General features: G+C 42.8%; 1 protein-coding gene across 2 annotated transcripts; it reads left to right on the forward strand.

The window, feature by feature from the left end:
• Window positions 1-510: 510 nt before the first annotated feature.
• rftn1a (raftlin, lipid raft linker 1a) lies at window positions 511-25926 on the forward strand. Of its 2 annotated transcripts, XM_030741316.1 has the most exons (11): window positions 511-627; window positions 706-857; window positions 8031-8182; window positions 14822-15005; window positions 18332-18440; window positions 20294-21026; window positions 21126-21329; window positions 22530-22639; window positions 22794-22897; window positions 23344-23419; window positions 23729-25926. In XM_030741316.1, the coding sequence occupies exons 3-11, from the start codon at window positions 8035-8037 to the stop codon at window positions 24167-24169; spliced, it is 2109 nt and encodes a 702-aa protein (XP_030597176.1). In that variant the 5' UTR covers window positions 511-627; window positions 706-857; window positions 8031-8034; the 3' UTR covers window positions 24170-25926. The 2 variants fall into 2 exon arrangements, with proteins under 2 accessions (XP_030597176.1, XP_030597175.1); XM_030741315.1 differs by having other exon boundaries at window positions 607-857.
• Window positions 25927-26367: the final 441 nt, after the last annotated feature.

Raw genomic sequence — 26367 nt, forward strand, 5'->3', positions numbered from 1 at the left:
GATCTGCATGGAGCTACAGACCGGCAACATACCCATCACTGCTGCTGCTCCCACTCACAGGCCTCATAAACCTGTCAGTGGCTGCTGGTTTTTAGTCAGGGTTGGATTGCCTGTCTTTCCCTGGCAACAAGCCCATCAACTCCTGGTCACAGCGTTTTGTTTTTGTCACAGTCTGGTGGTGTGACAGGGTTCCCCAGGGGGCTCTGTTCAGCCCCCCTGGCCAACCACCAGCCCCACCCACCCTCCTCAGTCAGACGTTTCTGAATTATGGATAAGTCTGGATTGCTTCTTATGAAATATGAATTTTAAAAGGGGGAAGCCCTTGGAAAAACAAACACCTCCAAGCCTAATGACCTTAATAGTACCCAGAATGTGACGTGACTACTAGAGCAAAAACATCTGGAAACTGCTTATCACCATTCATAAATGCTACTCTGTTACTTTCCTTGGGGTTAATCACTGAGGCACGCACCACCACCAAAGAAAGGGGGTGCATATTTATCCTGAAGTGTTCCAGAGAATCCAACCTAGAGCAGCGAGTGAGGGACAACAGGAAGGAGGAGAGAGGATGAGATAAACCGCCCTCTCCTTCACTCCTCCACCACACGCTGCTGCTGCTGCAGGAAGGTAGGGGGACTTTATCACGAGCCTGCGGTGAAGTCAGTTGTTTCTAAATGAAGGATTCATGTTTTCTTCTTATTGGAGCTGTCAGAGCCAAAAGAGAGAGAGTGTCTCAATCCAGCATCCGTGACTGGAGCAGATACAGTAAAGAAATAAGGAGGGAGGAGAGGGAAGCGCGCGGACTAACTCAAGTGTGAGGAGCCTTCCAGTACAGTAAGATCAGGACTGGCGTGATTGTGAGTAAAAGTCTTGGATTCTCTTAAATTTCTGTAAAGTAAAAGGAGCGGTGTGTAGATGATTCCTGGTGTTGTGAATGTGCGCAATCTTAAAAAAAAAAAAATGCACATAATGTTTAGATAACTTTTCCCACTGTTGAATAACTTATCCTCTAGATCTTGCAGCTTTGAAAACTACTTTTAAGACGCATTTACGTCTTAAAGAAGGAGAAATGCTTTTTTTTTTTTTTAATATTTGGGAGCCTTCCACAATAAAACACCGGTGACAGCTCGAGAAATGCTTTTGGTTTAGGCGTTCAGACAGTCATTTGATTTGTGTGATGTTGTGTGCCATTTATATTCGTGGCGGAACGAAATGAATAAGCCTTCTGCTCACTGTCACAGGTTGAAGTGAACTCAAGATATAGCGTGACGGAGTAGGGTAAATGTGCCGAGCGGAGATGGAAAAGCAAGCGTGTGTGTATGTGCGTCACAACGTGAAAGAGTTGGTGCGTAAGCGCCCTGTCATGTATCATTTCCCGTTCACTAAACTACCGCCGTTAACGGGCTCCGCCAGCCAGCCACGTGTTGTGAGAGTGGTAGAGTGGGGTGTGTGTGGTTGGGGTTGAACGCACCAAAGAGGGGGGAAAAGGAAAACCAGAAACATGTAATTTCAAGCTAGGCTGCGCTCACAAAATGCACGGGACACCAATTAGTTATATGGGTATGTATGGCTGCACACTGCATAGCATCAGTGGTGACTGACACCCAGTTTATCATACTGGCCGTGCCATGAGCTGCCTGATGTTCTCTGTGTCACCAGTTCTTCTTGCTCCTCTGAAATCGAGTCTAATAGGCCTATGTATGATGGATTCAGGAACCCCAGGGCTTAGTAAATTGATGCTCCAGTCTAAGCCATCCTCCTTTGTTCATAAACTGCGCTTTAAAAAAAAAAGAAAAAGAAAAATAGGCTGTGCGAGAAGCTGTGAGACAGACCAATACATCAATGTCATAATTAGTTTTTATCCTCCCAGTGCATCCTCATTAAAACACCGTTTGAGGTGACTACTTTGTTGCTTAGGGGAGTCACACTTCGCTCCAAGCAACTTGACATGCTCCCACCCGACTCCCTGCCTGTCTTTTATCACTCTGCCTGTCAGCTCATTGTATTATTTCTTTATTTTTGCATTTCTTCTGTTTCCTGGTGATCAGCGTCCATTATTCTTGAATAGAAACTGGGTGGAGCTCCCCCACCCAGTGGGAGGTAAGGCTGACGCCCCAGGGCTTAGTCTGTCACCTCTAATTTTGAAATGCTGTGAAATACTGTGCCTGTACATGTATATAAGATTGCTAAAATAAGCATGCAGTTTTCATCAGAATTCCTTCATTTATTCCTAAACAACTACATAAATGAAAAGGACTTAATTCAGAGTCCCAAACTATTCACAGGTAAATAACTAAATAAAACCCTGCATATACACTAACCTATTTATAATGCCATCTGCTCACAAGCGGTGCAAATTATGGCTTTATAATAGGCCCATAAAGGAAAATGGAAGCCAGCAGTGACAGTTTTATTTACCTTCTTGTTGCTATAAATCACTTTAGTGCAACGGATACACAAAAGGACACAGGAGGCACTATCTACTATAGTGGAAGCTTTTTTTGCAGAAAAAGAAAGCTTACACTCTTCATTTAAACATGGTAAAAATTCAAGCCTGTGTTATTTTTTTCCTATTCCAGAAACTATAAATTAGACCACTGTAATAATTTAAGTCAGTGATTCATTATGCTACTGCTAATAAAAAACCACCACTGCTATTACTCTAACAATTTCTGACATGCAAGTGGCTACACTTCAAGTAAACCTGTGATGCTCATTTCCAGTTCAGTATTTTCAATTCTTGCATTTGCATAATTCACAGTTTAGAATAATCCTTACTTATTTTACACTGGCCCTTGGTGCAGCCCCTTAGTTCACCCCCACCCACCCCAAAAAAACAAAAAAAACAAAAAAAAACCCCACACACATACACACACCCTTAAAGTCAGCTTTCCTGTGATTGGCTGTCCCTCATAAACAAAAGGTTTGAATGGCCATTGGGTGGGGATTCTGTCCTCTGACTGACAGCATAAAGAGCTCAGAGTAGAGAAACTTGTCTGAATCAGAACCTTTACAGCAGTCTGAAGCCTGACCTTTTAGTTCATGTTGTTTACTTGAACATACACTGATCCATGACCGTAAGTCTTACTTGGGGGGGCTTGAACTTACATGCATTTTAATTTCATGCATTTTGGTAAATTTTTATGCACTTTTCTGTTTATGATGGAAATGTCTCTATTTTTGTTGCAGAAAAAAACAAAATCAGGCAGCACATACTGGAATCTGTTGTAGTGAGGCTCTCTGGTATTCTGCATTGCTTTAAGATAGTAATTGCCAACTTGCTCTGTTCAGCCAAAACACACACACACACACACACACACACACACACCCACACACACACACACACACACACACACACACAACGGTAGAATTCCCTCTTTTGTCAGATGTGCAAATGATGTATTTTTGGGTGTATTTTAGTGAGATTTCTGTCTTTATTCCAAACCTTCTACACATTCAAAAAGTGTCACATTTACATGTATGTTTGTTTTGTTTTTGTGTGGGTGGGTGGGGGTTTGGAATCATACTCAAAGTTTATTAAACAATAAATCAAGACTAGAAAAGATATTTTACATTGATCAGTTAATTAAATTAGATGTTGGCACCTACCCCCCCCCCCCCAAAAAAAAAAACAAAAACAAAAAACAGGCAAACAAACCCCCCCCCCCCCAAAAAAAAACCAAACAAACAAACAAACAAACAAACAAACAAAAAAAACCCAAAAACAAAACAGTATTGTTGCCATCAAATCTGACCTCTAAAACATCACTAATTCTCCTCGGTACACTGGCACACCTTAGATAACTTCCCCCAGAATTTCTGTGTTTTAGGCCATTTCAGTTTTATCATGTATTCACAGACTGGTTTGATTTTATAATGGTGACATCAGAGCTCCATGAACATCAAAACATCTGTTTCGTTCTTCTTTGTACTGCATGTCTTGCTGCAGAATGAGTTTGGGATGATCAGGCATCTCTAATGGTATTGCTTGATGGATAAGAATTTCACTATCCTGATTACATAAACCTCTTTCAAAATTCTGCATACACTCTCCAGCCACTTCATTGGGTACACCTGTTCAGGTGCTCATTGACGCAAATATCTAATCAGCCACATGGTAGCAACTCAATACATTTAGGCATGTAGACATGTTCAAGATGGCCTAGTGAAGTTCAAAATGAGGTGATAGGAAGGCAACAGTAACTTAACCCCCCACCACCACCACCAAAAAAAAAAGAAAAAAATTACAACCAAGGTATGCAGAAGAGCATGTCTGAATGTGCAGAATGTCACAACTTAAAGCAGATTGGCTACAGCAGCAGAAGACCGCAGTGGGTACCACTCCTGCCAGCTAAGAACAGGAAACTGAGGCTACCAATCTCCTGATGGCTGCTTCCTGCAGGATAATGTACCATGCCACAGAGCTCAGATAATTTGAAACTGTTTTTATTAACATGACAGTGAGTTCACTGTACTCAAATGGCCTCCACAGTCACCAGTAGAGCACCTTTGGGATGTGGTGGAGTGGGGATTCAACGAATCTGCAGCAGCTATGTGATGCTATCACAGCGATTATGGACCAAAATCTGGGAAGAATGTTTCCAGCTCCTTGTTGAATCAGCGCCATGAAGAATTAAGGCAGTTCTGAAGGCAAATGCAAGGTGTTACTCATGAAGTGGCAGATGAGTTTAGAAACCTCCAATGCTCTAGGAATAGGCTAATAAAGTAACTAGTACTGTAGCCTATAAATGGCCTTATGCATGTATGCTGGGATTGAGCTCGATATAGAACAATAAAAATGTTCAGCATGAGATGGAAAAATGTGAATTTCAGCTTTCCACTATTGTAGAGACTCCCTGGTGGTTCTGTTTACGTTCACTGTGAAATTCCCCAAGCCTGTGTCCATCTTCAGCTCTCCCTCTGCTGCGGATGAATATTGCTTCTTGGAAAACGGGCATTACCCCCCACCCCCACCCCCGAGTGGCACGGGAGCGGTGGCATAGTGCAGACGGATTATGCTCTCGCGTAAATCTGCTGTCATTTCAAAACTCTCTGTTACAAGAGATTCTCTAATGAGAAGCCCTCTGCTACTCCCTGTCTGTCTCCCTCTTCACTCTGCTCTCTCTTCTTCTTTCCTTTTATCTGTCTCCCTCTCCTGTCTCTACCCGTTTAATGGATGTTTTTTTGCTGTCAAGGCCTTTTTCTGCTCATGTGTTTGTGCGACAGCAAGCGAGAGATTCTGTTTGAAGTCGACATGTAGAGAAAAAGGCCTCGCATGTAGCAAAAAGGCCCCAAGTCTTCAACTCAGAGGAGTTTCTGTTGCACTACAACCTAGGTTTTTCATTTCAGTGTTGTGTTCAATTACAGATACAGAACACAATGAAAGGGATAATAAAATATAAATAGAATAGTACAGCTGGCCAGTCAGCACCAAGACCGATCACGCTTTACTTAAGAGCAACAAAATCAACTGCTACTATCAAAACAATAAGTGTATTATTCCAGTGCCGTATGAATGGAGAGGAGTGAGATTTTGAATGGATGTGATGTGTTTGAAGATTCTGCATGGAATAGGGCAGAACTTGGAATAAGAGTAGGAAAGTTGGAGAGGATCCAAGGAAAGTGATGGAAGACTGTTGTCTCTCTATATGATTGTAACCCCCATCTTCCTCCTCTCTCCTATATTTGATCCTTCCATCTACTCCCAAACCTAAATCCCTTTTCCCTAACCAGCCGGGATGAAGCCTGCTAAACATCCCAACATTACCCTACCTTTACCCTCTCAGCAGACAGAGTGTATTAAAGTAGAGCCCAGGAGGAAAAATATTTGGGAGTGGATGTTCAGGCTCTAACTTAGTCATAACTTGAGGCCCACTCAGCTGTCTGTTTGCCTGTCTGGAGACACTGTAATACTTTTATGGGACTTAGTAGGCTCTGCAGGGGAGAAAACTCATGAGCCACCAGACAAAGGGAGTGGATGGCTGGAGGATGGGGAATGTGGAAGGGCACACTGTAACATTATATTGTAAAGACTGAAAGGATTAGAGATGGTACACAGCAATAGATGGTGCAAAGGTTTAGTTTATTAGAATTCCCATTAGCTACAGCTCTGGATCATCTATTCTTCCCGGGGTCCACATTGCGATGATATAAGGGACACAATGGAGAGAAGTGGTGTTGGGTAAGGTAAGGGACTAAGATAGCAAGACTGGAGGGAAGTTGAGAAAAGAAATGTGGCAGGAAGACGCACATGTAGAGGTCAGAATTGGTGACAAGAAAGGGGATGCTGACAAGTCTTGTAATCAGAGGGACACAAAAATGATGAGTTTACTCTAAGGCTAATCAAGGCCATTGTGCCAGGAGTGTGTAGGGAGTGGTCCTAATCAAAGGTGGTGGACAGAAGAAGTAAAGAGCCTGAAACGGCAAGGAGAGAGTTTTGCAAATTAAGAACAGGAGAAGCTGAAGAAACTAATGGTGCACGAGAGTTTATGAAGGGTCAAGAGTAGAGCCGATCTGATAAAATATACTGTTGGCTCTCTCCTTCCCTCCATCTCTCGTCATTTGTCCTCATTATGAAGCAGCATGTTGTATTGAAAGAATAATGAATTTTAATTATGTGATCTTTGAAAAATTTATTATAACTGAGTGCACTGTTTTAAGGCAGATGACCTATAAAATGTAACAAAGATGCTTTTTTTTTTTTTTTTTTGCAACTTACTAACCTTTCAAAATGCATACAATCAAAATTGTAAGTCACCACACACACACACACACACACACACACACACACACACACACACACACACACACACACAAACCAGGCTTAATGTAGTCTGTTAGGATCGTTAGCCGAGTTAATGTCCATGCACTTGGCCCAATGGGAGTTTCTGTGTCATTCTCCATGCTCCCTGAACAGATTCAGAGATACAGATATAGACCTGCCCCTGGGGAAGACATATGCACGCTCACAAATACACACTCGCACACATAGACGTGCAGATGCCCACCTCATCGTGTGACTCCTACGGGCCGTGGCAGACAGGAATATTAAGCTTATCTGTGGAGATGTTCTGGGAGTGCCAACGCTGTCGCATCAGATTAGCTTGACTTTGGTCACGCCCCTTTTCTCTTGTCATTTAGTCCTCTCTCTGCCCTCTCTTTTGCAATTCTACTTTCTTTTCCCAATTATTTGTCTCACACCCCACCTCGCTCTTGTCGTTATTCTTTGTTATGTGCAGTCCAGAGTTTTGGATCTTACATTGCCTGTTGAAATTCAGAAGTGAAAATTTTATTAAAAGAAATTTCAAGCCACATCCAAATTGCATTTCCTCAATTGTGTTCTCAAGGCAATCTGTTGGTCTTTACATAATTTTTAAATCTCTTAAAATAACACAGATTTGTTTGTGCTTCGAGGCAAGCCTTGGATCAACATATAAATTGGTTAGTGGTACAACATGCCTAATATCTCGGCTCCCCTCTCCTCTCCTCTATCTATCTAGTCTCATGTCGCTCTGCTTGACAGGGCAGGAAATCAGTCTCATTTCTGCTTTAATTCATTCTGATCAAACATGTCGCTCTCAATCAGCCCTATTTGATTAGGAGATGCCCGTATCACAGCCCACCAAGCAGGTAATGGCTGACACTCTCATATTTCAGTGTGCTACAGCAGCACATGTGTCTGTGTGAGGTTTGAACGTGTGAACGTTAGATACACACATTATTTCCCCCCCCAAAAAATGGAATTAAGCTTGTGTGTGACTATCACGTACTCTATTGGAAGTGCTAATGCATTTTGTATATTTAGAAACTCAATCGATTCCATGTCTCCCACTCAAGCCTTTGTTCCATGTTCCTCTGTTTTTTTTTTCTTATCATCTCACACCTTTTGAAAAAGCTTTCTAATCCTCTCCTCTCCTCTCCTCTCCTCTCCTCTCCTCTCCTCTCCTCTCCTCTCCTCTCCTCTCCTCTCCTCTCCTCTCCCCTCCCCTCCCCTCCCCTCCCCTCCCCTCCCCTCCCCTCCCCTCCCACAGAGATATGGGGTGTAGGCTCCCAAAGTTGCGCAAGACTGAAGAGAGGCACAGCCCAGGAAATATCTACTCCACCCTCCGACGTCCTCAGGTGGAGACTAAAATTGGAGTGGCCTATACCTACCACTTCCTGGATTTCCTTTTGGGAAAAGAAGGTATGAAGCACAGTTCCGTGTCCTGTCAATCATCTCTGTTTAACAGACAGAAATTGCTCTCTTAATACTAAATATATCCCCATTTATACGTAAAAGTTTTATTACTTTGTTCTTCTGCAGAGCTTGGGCTGGGCCTGCATAGTCTCGCTGAAAAAACAGACAGCAAGATCGCTGTTCACATCAGCTCTGTGGCGCTTTTGCGTCCTGCACCTTTACTGTTTTGATGCTGCCCTGTTTACTAGGGTGAAAAAAGCTCTGACAACCTGATGGTGGCCTACCTGCCCAGCGCCAAACTGCTGTTAAAGCGAGTGACTAGATGGCAAACATAGGTGTGTTTAAGTAGCAGCTAAATCGCCAGATACAGTCCAGAGCTACTGGAGACCAAAACTGAAGGCTTAATTTTCTAGATAACCATAACAAAAGTTAAAACAGACGCTATCTCACTCATCACCAATTAGCAATATCATCCTTATAATATGTAATTATGATTCTAGTCTGTTGCCTATTGGGGGATTATTTGTACATGCATGTTTCTTCTGTTTATTACCAAAAATTTACAAGCTTAGTCTAATAGCTGTTGGCTTTAAGGAGGGATCCTTCAATATTTGTTCCCGTTGTAGCTGATAGATCAATTATAATTGATTCTTGGCAAAAATGAATCTAAAGATGCCTTTACAAATTTTAGTTTCCAAATCCTTCTGTTTGCTATCATTATGATCATAATGAATGAGTGAGTGACTGAATGAATTACTGAGAGAGATTTCAGACGCAGCTCAGATGAGAAGAAGAACAAATCTTGGCCCTGAAATGCAGCAGGCGAGCTTCATTCAGATCTGTTTGTCCCACTTCCAGTCTGGAGGAGGCTCCAAGGAATGTGTCTTCACATTTGGTCATTCCAGAGTAATTCGGAGGAATTCTTTCAACTGAGTATGGTTGTTTGCTGCAGTTTGCTGTTTTGTGTTGAACTCAGCTTTGGTTTGTCATCCTGAACTCTGGTTACAGTGTTTCTTTTGTGCATGTGTGCTCTACTCATGAAATAGCCACAGTTGCTATTCTAACTTGAAACAGTGAAGTGAAATGTTTGGGTCAGCAACTCTTATAGTAAGTATCATATAGTAAGTATCTCGAGGGAAGAAAGTGGCTTATAAGCTGAAGTTGTGTCTGCGTGCAGCTCCTGTTGCAGTGAGTTCAAAGACTCTAATTCTGAGATTCAGCTGTATTGTGCTGTAGCAATGCCCTCTAACTTCCCTCTGCTGCTCCCTCTCACAGTGACAGTATACTAAAGCGGATGAGCGTGTGCAAGATACCGCCTTTGGAAATGTGTGTGTTTGTTTGTACCTATTTGAAAATACGAACAATTGCGTGTCTGATAATGTGTGGGTGTGTATGCTGACTGCGTCTTAAGAATGTTTGATGAGAATCCTCTAGAGGCATTTGATTTCTAAAAATACTAATTCTGCCATTATGTCGGTGTGGTCTGTGGAGAGAAGGCGTGAGGGAAAAGAGGGGTGAGAAGTAGAAACAGATAGTGTTGAAGCCTCTTTTCCTTATGGCTCAGTGTTTCTAAGAGCCTCTGCGGTGCACTTCATCACCTGACAAGGAGAAGCAGGTGCGAGTAGCTCACCAAAATCCTTTTCTGTGAAGTTTCAAATGCAACACTGTAACAGACAGCAGGCACAAAGCCACGGCCAAGTGGCACCGGTCCGGTTGCCAGTCGGCTTCATTTTCAGCCAGCCCTGTTATGTTTGGCAAGTGAGTTAGGCTGTAGTGTTGGCAGAGAGAAATATGGCAACCCCAAATGGTGGTGACCAAAACAGACAATAGACATGAGGATTGCTTGTCTTCCTTGTTGCTAAAGGCGGTAGCAGATAAATTGTCTAATCACATGTGCAGCAGCGCACGCATAAAGATGCAGGAGGACCACACACGCGCACACACTCTCACACAGTGATCGTACAAGCAGCCACGGTGGTACGTTCACACGCACGCAAAACACTTCATAGCACTTAGTCAACAGAGTTAGTGTTATCTTTCAACAGACAGGCAGGTCATTTATATGGTAAACTCACTGATGTCACCTGAGCTGCTTAAGATGGGTAGACTATTTTAGGGTGAACGCAATTGCTATGAATTGATTGTGTGTGTGTGTGTGTGTGTGTGTGTGTGTGTGTGTGTGTGTGTGTGTGTGTGTGTGTCTGTGAGAGGGTGTATGCCGGCCCCTCTCCCTCTCTCTCCATTTGTGATAGAGAGACCAAGAGAATTGAAGGATTCCTGGAGGATTATCTGATTGTTTGTGGAGATTGAGAGACCTCATTCCCAGCAAAGGGATTTATTTGTATTTGTGTGTGTGTGTGTTTGTGTGTATGTAGGAGGCAGATAGAGGAATCTGGATGTCAGTCCGTGACATTGAGGAAACCCACGGTCAAATCCATGCTTTAATTCAATTTGGCTTCCATTAATAGCATTATTTCCCTGCCAGCGTGACTTGATGACTCCTACACAGTAATGAAAAACAAATATTTTTGCCGGTGCCGCTTTGAAATATGGGAGACTGGATGGCTGTTTATTAAACTAAGTTGTGTTGTCGGGAAGAGGAGCTTAATGTTCAGGACGAGGAGGAGCGCAGCGTGATTTCTAACTTGACCTTTGACCGCTGAGTGATGAAACTCACCAGAAACAGTGTTGCTGATGATACAGTGTCAGCCTTTGTTTTGTGAGCTCTCGCAGCGCTTGAGCTGAAAAAAAAAATTCCATGTGACTAAGCCAAGCTCCGGGTCACAGCAACCCTGTAATTAATCCAAGGAGGATGAGGAGAAATATGTTCAATGTTTCAGGCATTTGCCCTGCGGTTCACACATGGGCCATTCATTTGATTTGTCAAGGCCCATCTTGTCACATGACCTGAATCTTACATCTCATTCAACTCAACTGTCTTATTACTCTCTAATCACCAATCTGCTGTAGCTTGACAGATTATCTGCCTTCACGAAAGGCACCATGATCTTCATTATCGCTGTTGTAACACTGATCAGTTACCTTGACATGTCAGCATGAACGCAGAGTATAAAATCTAACAGCCAGGTGTGACATTTAAACCCAGCCGGCTTTGGTGTCGAAGCTCTGCTCGGATAATGAGCAGAAGAAATGAAAAAGAGTGGAAAACACGTATAGAAAAGAGTGGAGAGCGGAGTCACGGGGGGGGGGGGGTTGTAATAGAGAACAGAGGATGAGAGACTGAACAGCGCATAAAAACCAGAGTTGCGGTGAATGGCGGTCGGGTCTGGTGCGCGGAGGGGAACAAGCAGCTTGCGAGCGAGGAGGGGAGAAGTCGCGAGAAAGAGAGCTAGAGGTGTGAGGATGAGTGAGCGGGAGCCAGGACTCTGCCGATGTGTGAGGAAGGAAGTTAGGTGTGATGCTGTGTGACTAACGCCGGTCTCTGGAGCAGACAGCGAGGAGCTGAACTCTGCTGATGACTTTCTGCTGCCCTGCAGAGATGGAGACCCACTCGGCTCATTAAAACTTACAACATGTGTCTAATGCTCAGCTCTGTGTGCGTCTGAGTGTGTGTGTGTGTGTGTGTGTGTGTGTGTGTTGGTGGAGCTGTTTGCGGTGCTTTTGCATACCTGTGGGCAAGTTTACTTTGGAGCAGAGTTATGTGTAGATTTTGCAATGCTTGTACGTGTATAATAGAAGCATCTTTTTTGTACTTGACTTCCACCACAGTGTTATGCTAGGTTCTTTTCTTATATGTCCTTGCTATTAGAATCACTACGTGATGTATCAGACATGCCACAGATCCATCACTTTTTGGCATCTGCGTTGCCTGACACGTTTTCCAAGGTAAGCACATCAACATTTTTCCCAAAGAGAGATTGTCAGTGTGACACAGTTCATATCTTTCAATTTATTTATTTTTTATGCAGTTTCAGTTTTATTGGCAAAAGGCCTTGAGAGAATGCCAGCAAAGATGGCAGAGAGATGCTATGTGTCAAAAGTGAGCCAGACTGGAATTCACAGCATCACAAGTACATGGGCACTGTGTGTGTCTTAAGCGCCACACTGTGTTCTCACCACAGCAAACCTTTTTTTTTTTCCTGCTTGTACTTGTCAGCCATTTTTGTGAACCCAACGCTTTCTCTGAGACATTTCTCATAAAGTGTATGCTCTGAGGAGATCGTTCTTCCTCTGTCAAAGCTCAGATACTGACCAGCAACTGTCATAACTTGGAGCTGAATTCCTCAGACAGCGGGGGAGCTCCAGGCTCCTGGAAGTTGATTATTTTATAGTCACTGTTTTGGCACATATCCTCGCCTAAAACCTCTGCAAGTCATTAGAAGGCTATTTAAATAAACGTGAACCTCCAGCAAGCAGGGGGATAAGCCTTGAGGGTGGCTGTAAGTAGTAATCCCCATGCATCACCTAGCAGGCTTAGCGCAAACTCTTCCTTTCTCATGCGCGCATACTCAGACACCACAGGCAAAAAGATGGCCCACACACACGCGCGCGCTTGCTGTGATACTGTGGCACGCATGCACTGCAAAATATGCTTTACAGTCACACATTGAAATTCTGGGATTTGTACAAGGAATTAATAAGCCCTTTCAGGCAACTACAGGAAGGGGATGACTCTCACACTCTGCGTGTAGCTTGTGAAATCCAGGGTCAAAAAGTGAGGCACTGCCTTTAGCCCAGAGTGGCAGCGATGTGGTCAAAGCTGAGACAAAAATAGAGGATTGACAGAACTGTCCCACAGTTGCTTCTTGTGCCTGTTAAACAATGTATCCTTGGATTTTTTTTTTTAATCTTTTAAGCACTTGTAGTGTATGGATGCACAATCTGATAAACGCACTCATGGACTTCCCCGTTAGTTTTAAACAGTTTCATTCTGATGGATCCCTCAGACTCTCCTAAACACGTGCACTCTTGCACTTTCACCCTTCTAACACTACAAAACTCCATCCAGCTTTTCGGCCCTGAGCCGTTCCCATTCTGGAGCGGAATTGCGTCCAACCCTTTTAAATCCCACAGTGGCAGACAGTATAAATGAAGTCGCTTCCCAGCCTAAAGCGCTTGCAGAGCACCCTAATAACTTTCTGTATGCCCTGCCTGAATTAGCTGCGATGCCTTGCCTGCATCTCGTTGGTGGGTGAGTGCCAGCCGCGCAGAGCTAATGACGGCTAATGACTGTTTACGGTGACAGGATCGTTGTTATCCCCCACCACCACCACCCTACCCCAGTCTCCAGCTGTTATTATTATCACTGTACTGCTTTTGATAAGTCCCCACAGACACCCGTTTAAGTGTGTGCTTGATGAAAGGCTCTTGTGGTTCCAAGCATTTATGCCAAAATGATGTGATGGTTGGATTTTCTCTGGGAGTTTTTTTTTTTTCTTTTTTCCTCCCATTGTTTCACTGAGATGGGAGTCAGGAGAGTGTGTCCTCATGTGCTTGTATCTCTAACATACTTGCCAGCTTCTTGGGTGTCTGTGTGTGTATATGTGTGAACATGCCAGATGATGAGGAACAAATTGAAAATGAGATGGCTTGCACATTTTTTTTTTCCTCTCCATGTGTGGATGTCTGTGTGTTTTTTTGTGTGTGTGTCTGGTTAATTTATTCAGGTTATTTTCTCTTCTCCAGACCCATGCAAATGAGATTGAATGGAAAAGGATGACAAGCATTCAGGCACAAACAGACAGCCTCATCTCTCTCTCTCTCTGCTCTCCTCCTTCTCTAACACAGCTCTGCTAACTGCCTCGTTCTTTCTGTCTCCTGTTTACTTCTCGTGTCCCCATCCTCCTCCCTCTCACACACCTGGCTTCACTCAAACACCCAACCATACATGCAAGCTTCCTTAAAAGCCTGTAAACAGGCAGAGAGCCTTACTACAATGCACCGACCTCATGAGGGTCGCTCTCACAAAAATTGCGCTCTCCCTGGTGGATTTGCTTCCATACGATAAGCCCTGCTAACCATTTCCACTGAAGTAAACGGGTTTTCTTTCCATTGTGTTTGGTAATAAGAGAACCGGCTCTGTGTTAGCGATTGCTGCTAATACCATACACCCAAACAAGCAATGTGATAGCATTGTCTGTCAAACCTTTTGATGTGTGTATGTGTGTGTGTGTGTGTGTGTGTGTGTGTGTGTGTGTGTGTGTGTGTGTGTGTGTGTGTGTGTGTGTGCATTTGTGTCATGGGGAAAGATGTATTAAACTCTGTGTCTGTTAATATGGGCGGGCATGTTTTCAAATAAGCACTTTCCAGCATCTGTCCGTGCATAACAGTGTGTGTCTCTGCACACTTGTGTGTGTTTTCCAAAAGCCAGACTGTGCTGGTGACAGTGAGGACAGAGGCTAATAGTTCTGGTGTAATTAGTTTCAGATTTAGCATGAAGATGCCATGTGTTGTTGTTCAGTGTGAATTATCATAATGAAACATGCTCCATCTTTGTTCTTTCACACCCTTTGTCCCTTTGTCTCTTTCCCCACTTCTCCCTCTCTTTTTTTTTCTGCCCCCTCCTCTTTGTTTCAGCTTTTATCCATTTCTAAATAATTCTCTACCTTCTCTTTTTCAACCTGTCCCTTATTTCCTATTACCTTATTCCTGTATAACCTTGTTCACCTGTTCTCCTCCCTCCAGAGGTTCCGGTGTCATCAGTCCTTTGTCTGTCCTCGGTCAGAGAGCTACCGGTTCAGGTCAGGGAGCTCTACACGCAGGGTTTTGTCCTGGTTGCTGTCCACCCCTTTGTTCACCCCTGTGGGCCTCGCCAAGCACACATCCAGCGCCAGCTCCACCGGGCCGTACTGGTCCGAGAGACACCAAGGTAAACAGATCAAACACACCTTGACCTTGAGCATCTGCACCCACCTTTAGAGAAGAAATTTTAACCTGTAAGAATATTCACTTCAGATTGATTACGATAATTAAGATGATTAATTTGCAGCCAGATTTAGGCAGTCGTTAGAAACTGCCAGCTTTTGTGACTTCATTGTTTTGACATAGAAGCCAATGGAGACTCATTATCACAAGCTTCCTCACCTGCCTTTTTTTTTTAATTGCTGGTGAGTCAGCCACTTAAAATGGCTAACTTTAGCTCACTATCCCAATTCTCTCACTCTTGACTATACAGTACTGAGACTAAATCATGTAGCTGTCTCATCTGTAACCCAGTTCCTCTTCACTTCTTGCATGTTTCCAACCTGAGTTCATTCTCAGCATCTCATCAAAAAAAGTTAATGAACCCAAATATAAACGATATACATGCTGTACATGCTGAGATCTCCTGAGACTGCTCATTATTTATGAGTGTATATCATGATGTATGCAGTCCTGTTGGTGTGTTCATAGCTCACTCTCAGTTTTATCTTTGCATTGTATTAAGTTTTCCCAATGTTTTCCATCAGTTTTCCTTATTTTAGTTTGTCCTGTGTTGATGTATCTGGTTTTTCCAGTTGCCTGCACTTGCTTTTTTAGCTATGTTGGCACAACAAGTTGTCTCAAGGCCCTTTGTACTGTAAAGTAAAGACATTAGATTACACAGAGAACCCCTACAATCAGACGATCCCCAATGAGCAAGCACTTGGTGAAAAAAGAACTTCATTTTAACAGGAAGAAACTGCTGAACCAGGCTCGGGGAAGGTGAGCTGTCTGCTGCAACTGGTTGGGTGGTGGAGGGGAAAGAGAAAAAAAAAGGGGGGGGGGGGGGGGGGTGGGGGGGGGGGGGGGGGGGCAAAAAGAGAGACGAATAAAACACAAACTATGGGAGACAGAAGACAAAAGTTAACGTGCAGTTGCAGCATGAAAATAAAGTGGCAGTGAACAGGTGAAAGGAGAAGGAATGCTCAGCCTGAACCTGAAGCAACATAACTAAGGAATGGTTCAGCATCACCTGATCCAGCCATAACTATAAGCTTTATCAAAAAGGAAAGTTTGAAGCTTAATCTGAAAAGTAGAGAGGCTGTGTGTCTCCCGAGTCCAAACTGGGAGCTAGGGCCTGATAGCTGAAGGCTCTGCTTCCCACTTTGCTTCTGGAAACTGAAGGTAAGCCTGCACTCTGAGATTGAAGTGCTCTATTGGGATAAGATAGTACTATGAGGTTCTATAAGATAGGATGAAGCCTTATTTCTCATGGACTTCTATATGATCAAACTTTTGACAACCAGAAGAGTTGCTCCTTCTGGCCATTTGAAAGAGTATAAGTTTAGGGCACTACTGAATGTTACTTTTCAGACCCAGAGGATTGATCTGTTTTACAGTTTGTGGACTTTTCTAAAATTTTTATGAAGACATTTGTTGCTCCTAAAAGAAGAACAATAATGGCTGACTTGTCTGTCCATAAGAAGATTAAATGTTTCTCTTATTTTGTAAGTTATCTCAAAATCTACGTACCTGACGAAACTTTGAAAAGCATTTACGGTTCGGGGACTCACTAAGGTTTAGCACTGTGATCAAGAGCATGTTAGCGGCATAGACGGTATAAAAGCTAGACGTAGCTACTGTGACATCACCTACTGGTTTCTGAGGTTTCGTTTTGAAGCATCAAGATGGGCGTTTCCACTGTTGCCATCTTGGTTGTAACGAACTGAATGTACCACAGACATCCCTTCATTTTGAAACATAGTATAACCAAGATTTAATTTTTTATTCAATATGACTGGAAACAAGTAACTGAGCCCATAACCTCATCAATATATTTACAGAGGTCAAGTCAGAAAGCTGTTTTCCCATAGACTTCTATAAGACCAGCAATGCTGTGCCGGAGAAGTACAGCCTTACAGAGCAACTAGCATGGCTACAGAGCCTTAGTCTTGTTTAATTGCTATAAGAGAACCAGTATTTGAACAAAAAAAAGGAAATGCTTTCTTTGGACATTTTTTTTTTCCAGATAGTGAGAGTGCATTACATACCATTCCCTAAGATCCTGTCATTTTTTTTCCATTTTCAAAGTATACCTGAGGAATCTAATACTTTAAGCAGTCCACACTCTCTCCAACATGTTTGATATCATCTCACTGAAACTTTTTTTAATTATCTGAATAAAGAAAACGTCTCATGTAGACAAGACCCCTTTTGGATCAGTCTTTTGTCTTTCATTCAGACAGCTTTGAATAGATAGTATGTGACCTCCCATTTTTTTGTCATCTAGAGACTATGGGATTAAAGACATTACTTTGTTTATTCTGCAGTTTTTAGAGACCCTACTCTCTTCTTTTTATGTGAATTCAAGCAACACACACACACACACACACACACACACACACACACACACACACACACACACACACACACACACACACACACACACACACACACAGAGTAGTGTACCGGCAGGTGCCAAGCTGCTCCTTTGATGCCCCTCCTGCCAAGTGGTCCTGCTGCTTCCTGGCACCTGTCACCGTGGAGACGGCTGATTGCATCATCAGCACTCGCCAGAGGGGAACGACACACTGAAAGAGAGAAGCCATCTCTCCATCCTTTCATCTGCTTTCTTCAGTGATGACCGTCCCCCACTTTTCTTTTGTCCTCGTCACCCCCCTTCGTCCCCTTTACTCTGCCTTTTATCTCCCCGTCACTGCCGTCCCCTTTCATCAAAAACCCTAAAAATGAAAGGGAAAAAAAAAATATATGACAGATCTACTGTTTCAAATCTAGCTGAGAATGTCGCTCACGCCTCAGAGCACAAGATATTACCACGGCCTTCCCACTGACCTCAATCCAAATCTGAAGAGGCGTATCTGAATACTCCTTTTATGATGGTGTCTTGCAGTGGGAGCAGAAGGAAATTCAGTCCTTTTTCTGCCTAATAAGTCTTTTGTGGTTTTGATGAATGTGTGTTCTCCTAAAATGGAAAATTCTCCCTGTATCAGATATGACATTATGTTTCTGCAGTGATCATTCTGGGCCAATGAGCGCTCATGAACATGAGCACATCTGCCAGAATCTATATAGCTGCGCCTCCTTTAGACTGTAATGCTATTTGGTCACGCTGTGGTTATAATGAACAGAACATATGAACCTAAACGGAACAGTCCAGGGTAATGTTATAACTGAGCCAGCACATTTTGACACTTTCTGGTTCATGAGAGCACAGTTCAACTAAATGATGAATGATCATTTATGGTGAATAAGTCGTTATTTCTCACCTTTTAGTTCAGAGAAAAGCCAACTGAGATGGGCAAGAAATCGTCTGGAGACGGACGTGTGTGTGGCTGGTCACCAGGCTGCTGACCCAGAAGTGATCCAGAGCTACGTCAAGAGGGTGAGTTCATGTGCGAGCGCAGTTGTGTCAAATAGAGTGAAATTTGAAAGCTCGTTCAGGCAGGCAACTCAAGCTGCACTGTGTCACGCAGACGTAAAATAGCACCTCGCTCTCCTCGAGTCATATACCAAACACGTCATCCCCGTGTTACTCTATTTAAGCTGCATCACTCCCCAGTTTTATATGTAACACATTTGCATGTAGTGATGAGCTCGGAGCCTAGATGCAAAACTCTGACTATGCTCTGCTGTGGTAATAAATCAGTCATTTCAAACGTGAATTACAGCGAACACGTGCACACAAAAGGCTTCTCAAAAGAAGGCAGGAGGACATTAAGAGTATTTTAAATTCACACATTGATTTCTAGAGCTCCACATTTCATGGATTATCTTACCGGATTTACCTCCCTCTTTACTCTCTCCATACCTGTTGCACTGTTCCTGTGTGTGTGCTTCATCTTGGCACAGCATGACTGTGACAGTAAAGGAACTGTTAGCCTGCTCATAAGGCCACAGGCAACTGCCTATAATTGCCTGTCTGTGCCATATGGTAACTCTGCCTTTGGTACTGGCATGCAGATCGTCTTCATTTCAAATGGAGCAAATTTTCTTTGAGCTTTTCCATTTTAAAATCTTGCAAATTCACCTGACTGGAAGGATTTTAACAACGCATAGTGACAGGAGCTGAGCAAAAACCCAAGCCCAGATGTCATATGTAGGACCCAAGAGGGGGTTTAAAAAATAAGAAAGAAAAAAAAAAGATGGAAGAGAAGAAATCAGCAAAAGATACTGGATTCCACTAGTTGCATTTCCAGTTACAGTTTCCTAAACCTTTAACAAGGAAACCAAAGGAAGAGTAACATAATGAATAGAACGTTATAGTAAACTACAGAAACCCCCAAAGATACCATGCCAGCACAGAGCCTCAACGTTGGCATTTATCAGCTGTTAAACTCATTTTTAGTCTCTCTGCTCATGAATTCTCCAACAGTTCTACATTGGGAAATGAAAATGTGCACTATTGAATAGATTGGCATTTGAACACCCAGAGAGCACAAAGGAAAACCTGATTGGATGGAAATGCACATCACTGAGTATAATGTGATAGGCTCCGGCAGCGTGACATGAATAACCAATCAGATCACAAGCTGCCAGAGAGAGTTCGAGATAAGAACCCAGGAGCTGCATCGAGCAGACAGACTGACGGTATCTGTGTGTGTCTGTGTGTGTATTCAGTTTTGAAATTTTAGACTTTAGACTTTTTTTTTAAACCCCCCACCAGTGTACCCGCTCTGTCTGCCTCTGGACGTACTCATCAGATAAAGCTGTGTGTAAACTGTGCGAGTGTGTTGGTAGTAGTGAGTGTTTTAAAAATGTGATATGCATGTATGGGTGAGTGAAGTGTCAAAAGTAGCGGGTAATAGGGGAAGATGTGTCTCATTATTGTTCAGTGGTAGTTTGCAATCTGATTTCTCTCCCGTTGAGCCTGTCTAAAACTGTCAGCCCAAATATCAGCTGACAATTAACCAGCAGAGCTCCATGGGAGGCAGCAGCATGCACACACACACACACACTCTGTCACACATGTACACACATGGGTGCGTTGAGATAATGAGGTCCTTTTGTCATTTGAATATTTGATCTTTGCAGATGATTAGGTAGGTTGTTATTTTGCAGAATATCTAGCCTGTGTATGTCAGCCTTTGTTTGTGTGTAAATGAGGCTTTGTTTGCCTATAGTAGGAAAGACTGTAAATTTATTTGTGGTGCGGTGAAAGGCATCCATGTGTGTGTCACTCAGATTTGTTACAATAGAGCATATGAGTGTTGATGGATAATATTATTACCATTGCAGATCCAGGATGTAGCAGAGCAAGGTGTGATGTTTGTGGGCTTTCTCCAGCAGCCGGGTGGAGGACCTTGCTTCTTAGGGAATTGGGACCCCGATGAGCTGTCGTCCTTACATTCAAGCCCTTCTCCTATACATCGACACCCTTTCAGTGCCAACGCCAGCCCGACGGATCCCACAGAACCTCATCAAAATGGCGCTGAATGTGATCTTTGCACCTCTGAGTTAGACCATTGTGATTTAGAATGTAACACACAGGACCACAATACTTTGGTCCAGAGAGAACCAGACTTCAGCCCCCTGAAACCTGCTCCGGGCAAATCTAGTGAACAAGTTCTTACCTCACAGATCGGCCTCAAAGAGTCAGCAAATGAACCTCAAAATCACATCAAACCTGGTTTAGACACACTTCAAAGCTCAGCAGATGCCCATGGGAACGGGCTAGGCCTGTGCCCTCCAGAAACAGCAGGTGCAACAAGGCAGCAGGAGAGTGTTGTACCAGGAGCTAAACGAAACTTGAGTGGATCCACTGAGAAGCATTTTAGCCTTCCAGACCAGAGAGAAAGACGAGGTTCAAGCTCAGACAGCTGGCTCAGCTCTCCAGAACTGGATCGTAACACTGAAAGGAAGTCTGCTCGTACACATGGGCAAAGCAGAGTGACGACGCACAACAACAACCATATCAGGCTAAAGAGCTCTGAAAAAGACAACGGTGCGACCTCTCCACCGGCGCAGGCCGGTAAGTACGCAGGCTCCTGTTTGTTTCCTAATTTGATAACTCAGCAGCAGGGTTGTGTCTGCACTGGTGAATTTCACCTGTTTATTTGCGTGTCTGTAGGGATGCAGCTCTTTGCACTGTACAACCACACAGAGGAGCTGAACAGCTCTCTGAGGTTCTACTCACTCAGGGTGCCACTGCAAATACAAAAGGAGGCAGGGCTAATCACAGAAGTTGATGCACACTGGCTCGACCACTTGACCCAGCATTTCAACAGCGGAGCGCACCTCATTGATGGATTTTTCCATCTCGGAGATGATAACAGTAAGTCCCGTAACCATAGCAATGCAGTGCCATTTTTCCATGTACTGTTATGCATAGAAAAAAAGTTGACAGACCAAGGTTGTGCTTCCATCCCTTTCTAACCCCTTTAAATGGTAGTTTTCACTTGTTTGATTTAAGCTGGAATTGATTCTTTGTGAAAGCAAAGAGTCATCTGGTGTTGTAGCCAATTCACAGACGGTGGCAACACTGAAATAAATTAATCTAAATGAACCTTTTCATAGTATGTTCTTGAATAGATCCACAGCGTGCAAACCTTTCGGCTTTAACTACGACATCCCTAATACAATAACACAAACTCCTCAGCCACTGAATCTATACCGTTGTATAGTTTTCGACCTTTAACACACAACCTCTATGACTAAAATAGACCTAAATAGATGTTTTGGCCTCTTGGGGGCAGCACAGTAATCTACAAACACAACCGTGATTTATTTATTTTTTTTAATCCCCTTTTTAAAGTTAAAACCACTAAATTTTTAGCAATCAACAGTGGCCACACAAAACAACACATCCGTATGCGATGTTTCTGTCCACCTTCCAAATCTTTTTTCTCCCTTTAGCTTTTTTTTAATTTCTCATTTCAACCAACACCTTGTAGATTGTGTTCACCAGCTATTTGCTAGCCTTGTCCAGCTCTTCTCTGGTGGTGTCTTTATAATGCAAAAAAAAAAAACCCCAATGCAAACAGTGAGACTGAACCAAACAACAATAAAACCAAGATCTCCCCAAAGTAGCAACAAACTTCCCGAAAATCTGAGCACATCTGTTGGGTCGGGTTCGCTTGCTGGTTTCACTTTACAACTTCCCTTGATTTCTATAAAGCACTGATTATATTGCAGCTTTAAAGTGCATGCCTTTAAACGCTTTAACCTGAAAATTCTCACTGGTTGAGTGGCACCAGGGTTTTACAAGATGAAAAAGCTGCTCAGGCTGTAGATCCATGCTTCACTGTTGAGTAATGGATGATATGCATGGTGTTATGTGCAGAAAGTCCACGGCTTATGCCATAAGTCACTGTTCAGCCACCCATGGAATAAGCAGGCTTAAGTCAAGGGGAACAGGGGATGAAAAGTGAGAGATTTGGAGAATGGAGATTTAGTTTTTAGTTCCCGTTTGAATCCCATATATCCGTCTGTTTATCTAACTCTTGTCTCCAATTTGTCCCTTTTTTCTCTCCAGCTAATGGGGTTTCATCTGTGGATAGTGTGTTCATCCTCCAGACCTCCGCAGAGGAAACTGCAAACACTTCTTACGACGCTATCGTAGTTGAACAGTGGACAGTTGTTGATGTGAGGTTTTCAGGTTTTTAGTGCTCTAGATAAGATGTGCGCTTTAAGAAATCATTTTGGCTGTAAGCCTATGCTTTTTCCTTCTTGCTTGCACATGTATAAATATACGACTGTATTCTTTATATGAGCCATTTGTTCTGATTTCTCTGTCCAGGGTGTTATGGTAAAGACAGACTACATCCCATTGCTTCAGTCTTTAGCACCGTATGGATGGAGACTGATGTGTGTGTTACCCACACCTATTGTCAAGACAAACAGGTACTGAACTATACCCTAAAAAAAAAAACTCCCCCAACCATGCACCTAGATCCACTAAATCAGTACAAGCTCTGATTAAAGTTACCTAAACTCAGCAAGAACTAAGCGTTGTAACTTTAGAGCCATTATTCTTTCCCCTAAGATGTTTCCTGTCTCATTGTTTTTAGGATTAGGACTGACAGTGTGGCTTAGATATGCAGGACAGATGGTTCAAGATCTGACAAATCTTAATCATATGCTCATCTCAACATGAAACCACTTTTGAAATCTGTCAGAGCTTGCGAGCAATAACACCGTCATTGAACTGCTGTTATCTTGTAACCTGTCACTTTACAAACAGCCGCATGCAGAAACTGGATTTCAGTTAAAATAGTGACGCGCACGCTCCTCATATTACAGCGTAGCAGGTTAACAGTAGTAAAAGGCAGCTCTCTTTCTTTGTGCAGTGACGGGAGTTTGTCGACGAAGCAAATTCTGTTTCTTCAGAGACCTGTTTTGCAGCGCAAGAGGAAAGACTTCAAGGTTTGTCTCCCTTCTTCTTCCATCTTCGCAACAAGCCTGTCACTTGTCTCTGTTGTGCCTTTAGGGCACGTGACTTTATGTCACAGAAGGTGCCATTAAAAAGTCATGTTTCTAAATATGGGATGTACAGCAAATATAAATCCACTCTGGAAAAGTCTAATAATAGGCGAATAGTTGGCCTCAAACTGTACAGGAAGAAGGCTTCAATAAAGACCCTTTGTTGTAGTTTGTCAGGTGCCTGGAGAGATAGAAAGAGGAAGACATGACACACAGCACAAAACTGTCTCAAACGCATCTATTTGATTTCAGATGCTGAACCTCAGGGGTCGCAGCAAGGCAAAGAAAAGTACTACTGGAGAAATGCTAGAAGAGCGAGAAACCAGGTCCCCTTTGATAGAGACAGAGATGGACGGGTTAAGAAGCAACGCAAAAGAGGAGGAGGAGGAGGAGGCGGCAGCAGATGGAGGGAAGAGCAGGGACAGCGGAAGGAGCAAAAGAGCGGTCCTGCAGAAAGGTGGAGATGAAGGGGGAGAGGATGCACCACATCAAAAGGACTTCTCGTTCCTATCCAAGAGAAGAGCTTCTCTTGAAGACCAGGAAGAGGAAACTGACATTGACATGATGCCACTGTCCAAGCAGGAGAAGTCAGTAAGATGGACAGATTTCTATCAGGAAGGTAATGCTGGACCCAAGGAGGGAATGAGGACGGAAGAGCGGATCAGACAACAGCTCTTTTCTGGTGTTTGTTGATATATTTGGCACCAAAACCTGGTTAGTCCATTATATAAAAAAAAAAAAAAAAAAAAAAAAAGCGTTTCAACTTTTTAGTTCCTCTGCAGACAACCCAGATATAACCACTGTATCCATATTGCGTTCTGTTGCTAACGCTTCTATCTGCTCTGTTTAGGGCATTAACACAATGCCTTCAAGGTCGTAGCTCCTGTAAATGGGAAAAGTGTTGTGCAGTATTCTGCTTTGGGTTGGTGCTGCTATGTGTCTTTATATGAAATGAGACTGTACAACCTAGAGTTAGCCTCCAGTCCAAGCCTTAAGTATTATTCATTCACACTGTTGTATTTTACTACTTTCTTGTAAAAGGACTGTGAGTTTTGATTTCAATGGGCTCACTGTATTTTTATATGTAAAAAAATATATAATTTAAGGGGAAAAACAAGTCTGCAGTACACTGCATTATGGCCCGACGTACATATTAGCTCATGGTTTTGCTGCTGAGTGCTGAATAGTAACAAGAATGCAGTTCAGCAATGTTGAAAATATCTAAATCATTTATGTTGTTTTGATTCCAGTTTGTCAGCCAGAGGGCGTTTACTTTATAATTCTCAGTGTTTTGCTCACATATCTCAGTCACAATTGTTAATAGTCTACCTTATTTTAAAGGGATTTGTTTAAAAATAATAGTACATAATATTTCATAATCAGATGGCATAAATTCTTACAGGTGCAGAAACTTAGAAAAGTCATTGGAATTTTTCATATTTCTCTAACAACATGACCTAAAACGTCAGACTTTCTTGTCTGAAAAGTAGATAAAGAAAACTCAATTAAACAAATAAAGGGAAATAGAATTTGCCACTTTTTACTGAGGAAAATTTACTCGTATAACTGGATCACTGGGAAGCCATTAGGGCCCAGATGCAGCAAAACAGGTTCAAATATATCACATATCGGATGAGGTCTCATTCATCTACAAGGCCTAATCACTTGTCCTGGTGATCTTTAGCAAACTGCATTAGTGTTCTTTAAGAGCAACACACCAACATTATCCAGTGTGAGTGACCTGGAGCTGCCGTACTCCTTACTCTTTGTCAGTCACTCCTGTGGAAAGTAACACTAGTGGGTGGGTTTGTAACCGTTTCCAGCCTGATGAGCATAAACAGTTGTTATTCTTAAGTCCTTAGAAATTCCTTTCTTCCTTTGTTTGTGCAAACGACAACAAAAGGGTAATTATTCACTTCCCTAAACACGAGCTGTGAAGAACAGACTTTGATAGCTCTATAAATAAAAACAGGGAGCACGTACACACTCAACTTTTAACCAGAGTGTAAATGTCATTTATTTTTTGTTTCCTTTTATCTCGAGTTTGGACTTTTGTTGAAATCTGATGTTTAATATCATATTCATGCAGAAATATAGAAAATCTTTAACAGTTTATGAATCTTTTCCTGCAACTGTAACTATCAGTAGCAATCTCAGATAAACGGCAAGAGTCGGGCTTTGAAGTGCACTCAAGTATTGAGTTTTCTTTTTTATTGTAATAAGGTGTTCGTTCCAATTTGTAAAAAAAAGAAAAGAAATCAAAGCCTGGGTTAAACAAATCAGCAGTCTACATGGCTAGAAACTACCAGAGGCTGTTGACTGATTTATTTATTTATTTTTTTTGGTAATTTGGGTAAACTGACCCTCGAAAAAGGTGTAATTTAGAAATCAGCTATTTATGAGTTATTTCCTGGGCCACCTGTGTTGTGTATAAGTAGTGTAACATGTAGGTCTTGGTATAAAAACAAGTCAATAAAGCATTTGCAAACAGACTTGACTCAATTTTCTTTATTTCCTTTAAAATCACAACCAGCTGTCCTCATATGAGGAAGAAATGCACAAACAACTCAAAAATGAGTCTCAACGGCACAACCCCCCACTGAGAGATGACAACAGGAAGCTTGCAACCATCTCTGAGGGATGTTCAGTGATCCAAGCCAATCACAGACCACCTGGAGGTTCCATTACATGGCACCATGGGATATTTACTGTACCCTGTGATGAGAAACCGTTTATGGGTATGTGAATGTGTGTGGCTGAAGACGACGCTGTATAGGAGACGGGCGCTGCGTATGCGTGTGGCAGCAGAGTAAGTGAGTAAAACAGGCGGGGATGCTGCCCAATGTGTGGGAGCCTGTGAAGGTTTAAATCTAAAAATATGACCAGTGGGT

Source organism: Archocentrus centrarchus, chromosome 11 (assembly GCF_007364275.1).
Source record: "Archocentrus centrarchus isolate MPI-CPG fArcCen1 chromosome 11, fArcCen1, whole genome shotgun sequence".
In the NCBI taxonomy this organism is placed as follows: Eukaryota; Metazoa; Chordata; class Actinopteri; order Cichliformes; family Cichlidae; genus Archocentrus; species Archocentrus centrarchus.

Coding starts and splice junctions, on each gene's coding strand:
- rftn1a (XM_030741316.1), top strand. CDS start 8,035: ATGGGGTGTAGGCTCCCAAAGTTGCGCAAGACTGAAGAGAGGCACAGC. Junction 8,183..14,821: donor TTTCCTTTTGGGAAAAGAAG/GTATGAAGCACA, acceptor TCCTCCCTCCAG/AGGTTCCGGTGTCATCAGTC. Junction 18,441..20,293: donor TCCAGAGCTACGTCAAGAGG/GTGAGTTCATGT, acceptor TTACCATTGCAG/ATCCAGGATGTAGCAGAGCA.